The sequence below is a fragment of the Sorex araneus genome, chromosome 8 (genome assembly GCF_027595985.1).
Source record: "Sorex araneus isolate mSorAra2 chromosome 8, mSorAra2.pri, whole genome shotgun sequence".
NCBI lineage: Eukaryota > Metazoa > Chordata > Mammalia > Eulipotyphla > Soricidae > Sorex > Sorex araneus.
Window position 1 is genome coordinate 42,096,665 of NC_073309.1, and position 11,918 is coordinate 42,108,582.

The following is an 11,918-nucleotide window of genomic DNA, read 5'->3' on the forward strand; positions in this document are numbered from 1 at the left end:
GCAGAGCCAGGAGTAACCCCTATGCATCTCCAGGTGTGACCCAAAAAAAGCAAAAAAAAAAAATTTTTTTAAAATCACTCCCCTCCCAACTGCAGCACAGCTACTGCTGCACCCTTGAATGTTTCCAACACCGCTTGGAGAATAGCAGTATTGCCCACTTTGGGAAACATTGGGGTGGGGGGGAACCTTTCCACTTGGGCTCTTGTATCATCTCCAGGAAGTCTACCTTGATTAGCCCCCACTCTCAAATGGAACAAGGTGCCCTTAGCTCTCTGAGCTCCTCCCTCCCCCAGCCCTGACCACCCTGGATGCCACCGTGGGGTGAGAGATCTTTCTACCCCGTGGGGCCTGGAGGTGTCTAATCACTGGAGGTGTCTCATCACTCGTGTCCCCAGAACCATCTAGACTTAAGCCAGGCAAGGGTAGCTCTGAATGAATGAATGGGTGAACAAATGAATGGAGGGCCCAGGCAGCTCCTTTCTCTGTCCTACCTTGCAGTGCTGAGAATGGGGAGAAAGAAGAAATCCCGGAGCCCCCGCCAGAGCCCCCAAAGAAAGCAGAACCTCCGCCCCCTCCTCCAAAGAAAGAGGGGGTCAAAGGTGCAGGCCTGGAACTCTGGGAAGAGCTGGAAGTCCAAAGGGTGAAGTTCCTGGTGAGAAGCTAACAAGGGCCGGCCGAGATGTCCCCACCCAGGGAGACCCCAGGTCCAGGGCAGCATCTCCTGGCCGTTCCCCTTGCTGCCCCCACACCTTTGCTCAGCTGGGGTGTCCACACCTCCCCAGAGCTGATGTGGGGAGATGGCCACTCTGTTCCCGGTCCCCACCCTCTGCTTATAAACACCAAAGCCAGGACCCTGGAGGGACAAGGGGGCAGCTGAGTGTCCATGTTTCCAGGGAAGATTTCTCATCCAGACCCAGAAGAGAGACCTTCTGGGAGGCGGGACTCAGGGCTCCCTCATCCTGGCTCCTCTCCACAGCCAACCAGAAGTGGGGGCCTGCGGGGAGAATGCGGGACAGAAGACAGGTCAGGGCCGGGGAGAGAGCTCCAAGGGCCCGCATATGCGCAGCCCCAGATCTGTCCAAGCACCACCAGGCAGAGAGCATTGAGCCAGGAGGAGTCCCTGAGCACTCTCAGGTGCACCACCTCACCAAAAAAAAAAAAAAAAAGCAATCGATGGGGCTGGAAAGACAGTACAGTGAGTAGGGCATTTGCCTTGCATCCAGCCAACCCAGATTAGATCCCCGGCAAACCCTGTGGTCCCCTGAGCACCGCTGGGAGTGACTCCTGAGTGCTAAGCCAGGAGTCAGCCCTGAACATTGCTGGATGTAGCCCCACCACCACCAGAAAAAAATGATAAGGTTATTGAATAGAGTCCATGGGGAGGATGTGGGATGGAGAGAAGGTAGAGATGGATGGGCTGGGCTGTTCCGTCAGGGATTAAGCAGGTAGGGTAATGTCCCACGGAAGTGGCGGAGCTCGGCCTTCAAAACCCACTTCTGTCTCCTCTTGCCTCTGCAGCACACCTCACCTTCCCCAGCCTCAGTTTCCCCATTTGTACCCATTTCACAGGGCTGTGGGGAAAATGGGGATAAACAAGTGCAGGCCGAGTAAGCTCTTAGCCTAGGTGTTTGTGTGCTGGAAACACTTGCTCGATTGGTAGGAAGGGTGATGGGAGCAGGGGGTTGGTAGTGGGCCCGGGGTGGGCCCCGGGGGAGGCTCTGAATAGCTGTTTTGGGGCTGAATGTCAGACTGGATTCCCCTTGCGATCTCTCTCTTTCTCTCTCTCTCTCTCTCCCTCAGAACTACCTCTCCCGGAACTTTTACACCTTGCGCTTCCTCGCCCTCTTCTTGGCTTTTGCCATCAACTTCATCTTGCTGTTTTATAAGGTGCCAGTCTTGAGGAGCCGCGGGGTGGGGGCATGGGGGGAGGGAACCTCAGCCTGGAACAGAACCAGGGCTCCTGCACTGAGGGGGACCAGGGGTGGGGCTCAAGATTCCCAGGAGGGTTCAGGCTGTGATCCCCAGGAGTGAGTGTGGCAGTTTGGGTCCAGCTGGCACCAATACCCACATGTCTGTGGGAGCCGGGGGAGGGAACCAGGTGTGGGGCCCAGGCTCAGCCCTGCCCTTGCCAGCCTGGGTTTGGGTGGCAGTTCAGCTTCCCTGATTTCAGGCAAGCCAAGGAGAAATTTGTGGGGTGAAGGAATGGCTCAGCCTGTGGGGTGAAGGGAAAGGCCAAGAAGTGGCCTCCCAAGGGCCACAGGGACTCTTGGGGTGTTGTCAAGGCTCTAAATAATAAGACAGGTCTGGGGATGTGGCTCAGTGACAGACGACATGCCGGCATGAGGTCCAGGTTTTGGTCCCTGACACAGCTTCAGTGAAAAGACAAGGGAAGAAAAGATAGTACAGAGGGTAGGGCACTTGTCTTGCACACAGGTGATCCCAGTTTGGTCCCTGGCACCGCATATAGTCCCTCCAACATCACCATGTGTGATCCCTGAACGTAAAGTCAAAAATAAGCCCTAAGCATTGTTGAGTGTGTCCCCCACCCCCCGATAAAAGGGAAAATAAAAGAATAAACTATAAAAGGACAGGGACACAGTTGGCCAAGTGATCAGAGCATGGCCTCTTTGGAAGCAAGTCCTGATAGCCCACTTAGTGCTGTGCAGTATTAGAAAAAGTGTTTTAATCTCTCTGTGCCTTAATTTCCTCATCAATAAGATAGAACAACAAAATCTACACTTTATTTTTTATTTTTTTAAATTTATTTATTTTATTTTATTTATTTTTTTATTTCATCACCATGTGGAAAGTTACAAAGTTCTCAGGTTTATGTCTCAGTTATACCGTATTCAAACACCTTCCCTTCACCAGTGCCCATATTCCACCACCAAAATCCCCAGTATACCCCCCGCCCCCCACCCCAACTGTATAACTGATGAATTTCACTTCATTTTCTCTTCACCTTGATTATGTCCCATATTTCAACACAAAACTCACTATTGTTGTGGGAGTTATACCCCCAAACAAGATAGCCCTACTAAGGAAGCATTTGATAATTAGTTTTCCATTAAAAGAAAATCTACACTTTAGATCTGTGAGAATTCAGAGAGGATGAGGCTGGGTAGAGAGATGGGTGCAATGAGTAAGCCACTTGCTCTGCATGCAGCTGACCCCAGTATGATCTCCAGCAATGCACATGGTCCCCAGGATCATATGATCAGAGGACACCTAGGATAATCTCTGTGCAGAGCCAGGAGTAAATCCTGAACACAGCTGGGGGTGCTATACACTCACACACATACACACACTCACGAGAGGAGGGGCAGGGGATTAGTGGCTAGGGATGCAACTCAGTTGTGGAACAACTTTGAATGTACAATACCCTGAGTTCATTCCCAGCACCCTGCACAACAAAAATAAAGAATGATATACATGATGCCCTGGAAATGGCGCTTGCATAAATAAAGTGCTACATAACTAACCAAAGTACAAGTGCTATACTGTTCATATTCAGTGTCCCCCTAATGCTTCAGGGATCCACTATCAAGATGAGTCAACTTTATTTTCAGCCTTCCTGTCCATCCGCTCAAGAGCCAAATTCCCAGGAGAGTCTGATTTGCTAGCTAGGGTCCTGGGCCCACCCCCTTGATCTTGATTGACAGTCCCTCCAAGACTGCACCTGTGTGTGCCCAGTCCAACCTCAGGAACAGAAGCCATTGACTGCCCTGGGATGGGGTGGGGTGAGGGTGCTGTGTTCTGGGTGTGCCAGGCACCAGAGGCACCTGAGTGCCCACCCTGACAGACCTCTGCCCCCCTGTTCAGGTCTCAGACTCTCCACCAGGGGAAGAGGACATGGAGGGCTCGGCCGCAGGGGACCTGTCTGGCGCAGGGTCTGGCGGTGGCTCAGGCTGGGGCTCGGGGGCCGGTGAGGAAGCAGAGGGCGACGAGGATGAGAACATGGTGTACTACTTCCTGGAAGAGAGCACGGGCTACATGGAGCCGGCCTTGCGGTGCCTGAGCCTGCTGCACACACTCGTGGCCTTTCTCTGCATCATCGGTTACAACTGCCTCAAGGTTGGTGGTGACCTCAGCTCCCGGTAGGGGTGTAGGGGAGATACGCACCATGGCGGGGGCAGAGGTGGCTAGGATCTGTGTCTTCAGCTAGGGGAACTCGGATGCAGTGAGGATGCTGACTCCTGGTGCAAGGGACCAGATTTGTTCTGTGGAATATTATTTGTTCTGTGGAATATTATTTCCAAAAGAATTTGGGGAATTAAGATCTATGTGGAGGTTGGGGAATTAAGATCTATGTGGAGGTCTGTGGGGTCTCAGACATAACGAACGTGCTAGTGGAGGAGGTGGGTTCCGACATCTGGTCTGGCCTCTGTGTGGTGGGGGAGGTTTGGGATGGAAGAGCTCAAGGCTCCCTCAGGCCTGTGCATGGTGGCAAAATCCCGCTGCTTTCCTGGGAGATCAACAGAGTTCTTTTGGCTTCAAACTTTTGCCTAGGCTGCTCCCACCTCCCTTCACCTGCCTCCGTTTTATTTGATGCCACATCTCTGAGAGCCCCAGACTGCATTTAGACAGCCCTGTGGCACTTCACTTGGGGTAACTTCTCATGGAGGTAGCCCAAGATCTGGCCCCTGCCGAAGCTGGGGTCCCACTGGGGCTGGCATCCTGCTGAGGCTGGGGTCCTGCTCGGGCGTCTGACGTTACCTCTCGGTCTCCTCACCCGACTAGGTGCCCCTGGTGATCTTTAAGCGGGAGAAGGAGCTGGCCCGGAAGCTGGAGTTTGATGGCCTCTACATCACCGAGCAGCCTGAGGACGACGATGTGAAGGGACAGTGGGACCGGCTAGTGCTTAACACGCCGTAAGGGCCCAGACCCTGGGGACGGGTCACCGGGACAGCGGGGGTAGAGCCAGGGCCAGAATCAGCAAAGCAGAATGAACCTAGTTGAGCGGATGGTACAGCAGGTAGGGTGCTTGCCTTGCATACAGCCTACCTGGGCTCAGTCCCCCGAAACCCCAGCCCCCAGGAGTGATCCCTGAGCACAGAGCTAGGTGTGAGTCAGCCCTGAGCACCCCGAGGCATGACCCCAAAGACAAAGAAAGGAAGAAAGACTCTAGTTGAGAGAGTCCATCATCCCCAGAACTATGCAGGGCCGGCTACTGCTTCTCTCCCCTTCAACACAGCAGAAGCCCCCCCCCCCCGCCCACCTCCCCCCATGCCCATCTGTGCTGTGTTTCCTCACCCCAGCACAGAATGCTGAGCCCCACTACTAATGGCACTGGGGTTACACTTGGGGAGCTTCAGTGACATAGGTGGTCTTTGGAGCCTGAGTCCAAGGAAGATGGGACCCTAGGTTCCAGCTCCCCTGTAAAAGCAGTGACATTTCAAATGACCCTGGCTTGTGGTTGCAAGTCACCCCTGCACTAATGCCCTAATGTTTCCTGTTCTCTCTCTCTCTCTCTCTCTCTCTTTCTCTTTCTCCTTCTCCTTCTCTTTCTCTTTCTCCTTCTCTCTCTCTCTCTCTCTCTCTCTCTCTCTCTCTCTCTCTCTCTCTCTCTCTCTCTCTCATTCCAGGTCTTTCCCCAGCAACTACTGGGACAAGTTTGTCAAGCGGAAGGTGAGCAGGGATGGGAGGTGACAAGCCTCCAGGCTGGATCACTGGCTGTCCTCAGCCTTGCCAAGCTCTTACTCCCCATGCCACCTCGGGGACAGGGCTGTTCCTCCCTGGGAATCACCTCAGTTTGCAAACAGGTTCTGTCATCTGGGTCATCTCGCCTCCTCCTCTCCTGGAGACAGCCCTTGTCAGAGCTCCTCCCAGCCCTAGGCTAGCTTGGGAATACTCAGTACTTGTGAAACCTGAGGCTGGGAGGCAAAGCAATGCTGGAGCCATCAGCCAGAGGGCTCAGCCTGTCATGCCTGTTTCCCTCACAGCTGAGTGAGGGCACAGAGCCAGCCCCCATCTCGATGGTCGAAATGGGGCCAAAGGGAGAGTTACACGGGCTAAGTCCCATGCACGCGTGTGCAGCCCCCGCCCCTCCCCCCAGCTTGATCCCCAGAACCACTTGGTCCCCTGAGCAGCCCTGAGGGCCCCCAAGCACAGCTGGAGAGGTTCTCTCCCACAGGCCTGAGAGCACCCCGGCCTCAGGCCTCACACTGAGCAGCTGGCCTGGTGGGATGAGAAGGGGGAGCACCTGGGCTTCCTGAGGACTGCTTGTGACACTCTTTCCCCTCAAAAGAATTTGATCATTTGGGGTGGGAAAGTGGCTCAGTAGTAGAGCACTTTCCTTGTGCATGTGAGGCCCTGGGTTCAATCCCCAGCACTGCCAAAAATGAAAGGAGTAGTATAGTGGTGCTTGCATTGCCTGGGTTCAATCTCCAGCACCTCATATGGTCCCTGAGCCCCAGCAGGAGCGATCCCTGAGCCAGGAGTAAGCCCTGAGCACCACCGGGTATGCTCTACCGCCCAAATCAGGGAAAGAATTAAATGATGAAATTCGGGCTGATGCGATAATAGCACAGCAGGTAGGACGTTTGCCTTGCACATGGCCAACCCAGGCTTGATTCCCAGCATTCCATATGTTTCCCTTGAGCCCCACCAGGAGCAATCCCTCAGCCAGGAGTAAGCCCTGAGCACCACTGAGTGTGCCCCATCCCCCCAAAAAGGAGGAGAATTAAATGATGAATTTCGGGCTGGAGCAATAGTACAGCAGGTAGGGCATTTGCCTTGCATGCCGTCAACCCGGGTTTGATTCCCAGCATCCCATACGGTCCCCTGAGCACTGCCAGGAGTGATTCCTGAGCAGAGCCAGGAGTAACCCCTGTGTATCGCCGGGTGTGACACAAAAAAATAAATAAATAATTTCATGTCAGGAGCATAGGGGAATTCTAGGTAAGTGTTGGTTGTTAATATCGATCACTCCTCTGTGCTCCCTAAGCACCTGTGCAGGCCAGGGACAGGCCAGGGGCCTGCAGGCAGTGCACAGGGCAGTGGCTGTGGCGGTCTGTGATGGAGCCCAGCCAATGCACAGGCCTGGCCAGGCGTGTGTGCGCGCACGCACGCACTCACATACGCACGGGGTGGTTGGAGAGGGCGGGTTGAGGGAGGGAGCCAGGTAGAAATGTGCGGGAAAGGGCTGGGGCCATAGTACAGTGGGTAAGGTGCTTTCCTTGCACACACAGACCAAGGTTCGATCCCCAGAACCTGATGTGGTCTCCAGCGCTGAGGCAGGAGTAAGCCTTGAGCCAGTCTAAGTTCTGAGCATCACTGGATGTGCCCCCCCAAATAATAATAAATTACTCCACTTTAGCTAATAAATCACCTGAAAAACTTTTTTTTTAGGTGGGAGAGGCGCACACACAACAATGCTCAGGAATTACTCCTGACTGCACTCAGAAATCACTCCTGGCGGTGCTTGGGGGACCATATGGAATATTGGGAATCAACCAGGGCTCGTTGCATACACGGCAAGACCCTACTCAACTGTACTATCTCTAAAACAATCACTTTTCTTTTTCTTTTTCTTATTGAGTCACATCCGACGATGCTCAGGTGTTATTCCTAGCTCTGCACTCAGGAATTATTCCCTGCAGTGTTTGGGGGACCAAATAGGGTGCTGGGGATAGAACCTGGGTCAGCTGCATGTAAGGCAAATGCCCAACTTGCTGTACTATCGCTCTGGCCCCCAAAACAATCACTTTTGAACACACACACACACACACACACACACTCACACACTCCTCCCTCACCCTGAAGATCTGGAAAAAGTTCTGATCCTTCTCTGTGGAAGATGTCTGAGTTTCTTACTCAAAGTTCAGAGTGGCCCCAGTCTCCTCCCCCTTGCCCCCACACCCCCCAGACTCCTGCTGCTGCTGAGTCTGCAGCACCCTTGCTCTTTGGCGCAGGTCCTGGACAAGCACGGGGACATCTACGGGCGGGAGCGAATCGCAGAGCTGCTGGGCATGGATCTGGCCTCGCTGGAGATCACTGCCCAGCACGAGCGCAAGCCGGAGCCCCCGCCGGGGCTGCTGACCTGGTAAGGGAGTCGCCCAAAGCCCAGGCAGGTGGGAAGGGCTGGGACTGACCTTCAAGACATCTCCCTCCCGCCATCCCACACAGGATCATGTCCATCGACGTCAAGTACCAGATCTGGAAGTTTGGGGTCATCTTCACGGACAATGTGAGGAGGGGCCCGTGGGCACAGGAGGAGGATACTGGGAGGATCGCCCCCCCAGACATGCTAAGACTGACCCCTAAGTCCAGGGCACCCCTGATCCCAGGGTACCCTCTGTGATCACCAATTTCTTTGTCCCCAGACCATTCTTTAGCTTCCCCAGAGCACTGTTGAGGTCCCAGATGGTGTCTGTCTCTGCTGAGGGTTCCAGCTACCCTCAGGATGGCTGCTCACCCTGACCCCTCAGTACTCCAAGACAGAGCGTCACCATCTCCCCCAGTGGACCCCAGCACTCTGGAATATTCTCTGACCCTGCCTCTGTGTGCCCGCAGTCTTTCCTGTACCTGGGCTGGTACATGGTGATGTCACTCCTGGGCCACTACAACAACTTCTTCTTTGCTGCCCACCTCTTGGACATCGCCATGGGCGTCAAGACACTGCGCACCATCCTCTCCTCAGTTACCCACAACGGGAAACAGGTGTGGAGGACCCTGGCCACGCCCCCGGGGGTGGAGCATGAGTCCGGGGGCGGGGCGTTGGCTTTCGGTGGGGCATGCGACAGTGGGCGGGGCGTGACCTTGGCTTGCCTGCAGGAGTGCGAGCCAGGCAGGGTGCTGGCAGTGAAGCCAGAGGGTCCCGTCCAGCTGATCCCTGTGAGGACTGGGAGGTTGGAGTGGGGCATGTGGTGACCACTGACCCTGCCCTGCTGTCCCCAGCTGGTGATGACCGTGGGCCTCCTGGCGGTGGTGGTATATCTGTACACCGTGGTGGCCTTCAACTTCTTCCGCAAGTTCTACAATAAGAGTGAGGATGAGGACGAGCCGGACATGAAGTGTGACGACATGATGACGGTGGGCTCCCTCCCCCTGGTGCTCAGGTTCCTGACCCGCCCCCAGCCCCTCACCCCACCCCATCTCTAATGTGAATGGGTAGCTCTCTCATGAGACACTTTAACCAGTGCCACGCGCGTCAGCCTTGCCACCTGGCCAGGGCTATTATTTGAGCTTTCATTTCTTTTTTTATGCACTTATTTTGTGGTGCCGGGGGTGGAAGCCGGAACCTCACACCTGCATGACAAGCGCTCTGTGGTGGGGCCACATCCTTCTTCAGAGCTGCTGCTCTGGGAATAGTGCTCAGGCCCAGGGCTCCTACCACTCACAAGCCATGTGATCAGGGCTAGCTTCTCCTAGTCCCCTGGCACTGGGGTTCTTGGCTCTAGAACAAGGAGGTAGCTCCAAAGTAGAGCGACTGCTTTGAGGTGTGAAGCTGTGAGTTCAGTCCTGGAAACCACCCTTCATGCAGAGCCTGAGTTCCTAAGGGAGCACTGGTGGCGTGAGTCCCAGCACTGAAGCAGATGCACATACCCCAGACCTGGTCAGCTACAGTCAGTTATTGCTGATGACAGGTTTCAGCCCAGGCACCCACAGGCCAGGCATGTGTGCCTTCTCTCCTTGTCACGAGCTAATCTCCTGAGCCCCGGTTGAAAGAACCAGCTCAGGGCTTCGTTCTGCAGATGTCACCAGCCTGGCTCTCCAGCCTGGCTCTCCGTCAGGCCACAGCACAGCTCCTCTGCCTCGCCTTGGGCCCCGCCCCGCCTCTCAAGCCACCAGAGACTTCTTCCCACCCATCACTGGCCTTAGCTTTGCTCCAGGACTTGAGGAGTCTCTCTTTTGAGGGGTGGGGACACAGAGCAAGTGTGAAATCTTTCCCAAGTGCCCGGCCAACACTTGGGCTCTGCAGCTGGCCTTTTGTGGCTCCCCAGGGCCACGTGGATGAAGTGGAAGTCACTTACCATGGCTTGGGGGAGCTGGCGAGAGTGAGCCTCGCCCCAGTCTAACCACAATTCTTCTTGATCCGTGCTCTCTGGCTGGCTGGTCCTCTTTCAGTTCCCCTATGGCTGTGTGTTTCCTTCTGTTGCAGCTGCCATTCTTACTGCCCCACCCCACCCCCAGTTCCTGCAGCATATCACTGCTGCTTTGCTCACCTTCCAGCTTAGATGCTGCCTCCTACAGGAAGCCCTCCTGGGCTATTGCCTGAGCCAGGGCCCGCTTCATCTCCCTGTACTTGCTCAAAAGAAGCTGTCTCCCAGTCAAAGAACCTCTTTCAGTTCTCATTTGGTGTGAGAGAGCATGCGCCTTTCTCCGTGAGGGGGGAATAGGGGAGTGGGATGGGGGGAAGGGTGAAGAGGGGGCAACTTTCTCCCACTTAACACTTTCAAGCTCCAGCGCACACAAGTCCCCTCTTCTAAGAAGCCTCCCCTGATCACCAGGCTGGGCCAGGCTTGCAGAGCTTCAGAACTTCCTGTCCTTCCTCATCTGCATCTTGCCCCAAATCTAATCACACCGCTCCTCCGCCAACTTGGGTCTTTATCTCTCCCACTGTCCCTCTTCCGCCCCGTCCTCACTCATTTCTGCCTGCTTTACTGGCCCTGACCATTTCTGGGCGGCCCCGGTGTTTGTCAGTCTCACAGGGTAGCGCCCCGAGCTGCCTCTGTTATCGTTGTTGCTGTGTCTCCTGCACCAGCGCCTCCGCCCACCCCCCTCCGCACCCAGGGCCTGGGGAAGGGACCTGGTAAATGTCAGATGATTGAGCGTGTGACTAATATAGTCCTCACCCTCTCTCCTCAGTGCTACCTGTTTCACATGTATGTGGGTGTCCGAGCTGGTGGGGGCATTGGAGATGAGATCGAGGACCCAGCGGGTGATGAATACGAGCTGTACCGGGTGGTCTTTGACATCACCTTCTTCTTCTTTGTCATCGTCATCCTGCTGGCCATCATCCAGGGTCAGTACCACAGCAGGGGTGGGGGCAGGGTGGGAGGGGCCTCAATACCCAGCGGCTGAGTCAGGACCAGTGTCTGGTGGTTCCTTGGTTCTGCCTCTCCCTCCTTTCCTTTCTGGGGCCTCAGTTTCTCCCTCTGTAAAATCCATGAAACGAGACCCGTACGGGAATTAGGTCAGTGCATAATGTCAGCTCATACCAAGTGCCCAGTAAACTCCGGGTGTTATTTTTAGGGAGATGGGGGAGGGAAGACAGCTAAAAGGAGTTGGAGCTGGAACAGAGGTCGGCAAATGTGTGCCCTTGTCACCCCAGGTCTGATCATTGATGCTTTTGGTGAGCTCCGAGACCAACAAGAACAAGTGAAGGAAGACATGGAGGTAGGTCATGTCCAGAGGCAGACCCCAGGAATTTAGGGACCTGGGGCAAGGGATCACCATCCTGATGTTTCTCATCCCAGACCAAGTGCTTCATCTGTGGCATCGGCAGCGACTACTTCGATACTACGCCTCACGGGTTTGAGACGCACACGCTGGAGGAGCACAACCTGGCCAATTACATGTAAGTATGGCCCCATGGGCCAATCGGGAGGCGAGGGCGTGGCCACTGACGCCAGGGCAGCGGTGTGCCCCACTGGGCAGTTGGCAAGGAGGTGTGGCATCCCTAGAAGGATTCCCAGCCAGTGAAGGTACGGTAAGAATGAGTCGGCTTTCTCTCCGCTGTTCTATCCTAGGTTTTTCCTGATGTATCTAATTAACAAGGACGAGACAGAACACACAGGCCAGGTAAGTTGGCGTTCATGAAGAGCAAGTAGGCAGAGACATGGTGTTTTAAGACCAGATAGGGGCTGGAGCGATAGCACAGCGGGTAGGGCGTTTGCCTTGCACGCAGCCGACCCAGGTTCGAATGCCAGCATCCCATATGGTCCCCTGAGCACCGCCAGGGGTGATTTCTGAGT

At 55.0% G+C, this 11,918-nt stretch overlaps 1 protein-coding gene across 6 annotated transcripts in view; it reads left to right on the top strand.

The window, feature by feature from the left end:
• Window positions 1-11,918, top strand: part of RYR1 (ryanodine receptor 1) — a 118,017-nt gene that overhangs the window by 105,504 nt on the left and 595 nt on the right. For all 6 annotated transcript variants that reach the window (XM_055145250.1, XM_055145253.1, XM_055145252.1 and 3 more), the window contains 13 exons: window positions 499-652; window positions 1,801-1,887; window positions 3,823-4,074; window positions 4,741-4,871; window positions 5,586-5,628; window positions 7,914-8,044; window positions 8,128-8,188; window positions 8,515-8,661; window positions 8,899-9,033; window positions 10,810-10,966; window positions 11,276-11,340; window positions 11,421-11,521; window positions 11,694-11,745. In XM_055145250.1, coding sequence (XP_055001225.1) covers window positions 499-652; window positions 1,801-1,887; window positions 3,823-4,074; window positions 4,741-4,871; window positions 5,586-5,628; window positions 7,914-8,044; window positions 8,128-8,188; window positions 8,515-8,661; window positions 8,899-9,033; window positions 10,810-10,966; window positions 11,276-11,340; window positions 11,421-11,521; window positions 11,694-11,745 — 1,516 coding nt within the window. The remainder of the gene's footprint in view (window positions 1-498; window positions 653-1,800; window positions 1,888-3,822; window positions 4,075-4,740; window positions 4,872-5,585; window positions 5,629-7,913; window positions 8,045-8,127; window positions 8,189-8,514; window positions 8,662-8,898; window positions 9,034-10,809; window positions 10,967-11,275; window positions 11,341-11,420; window positions 11,522-11,693; window positions 11,746-11,918) is intronic.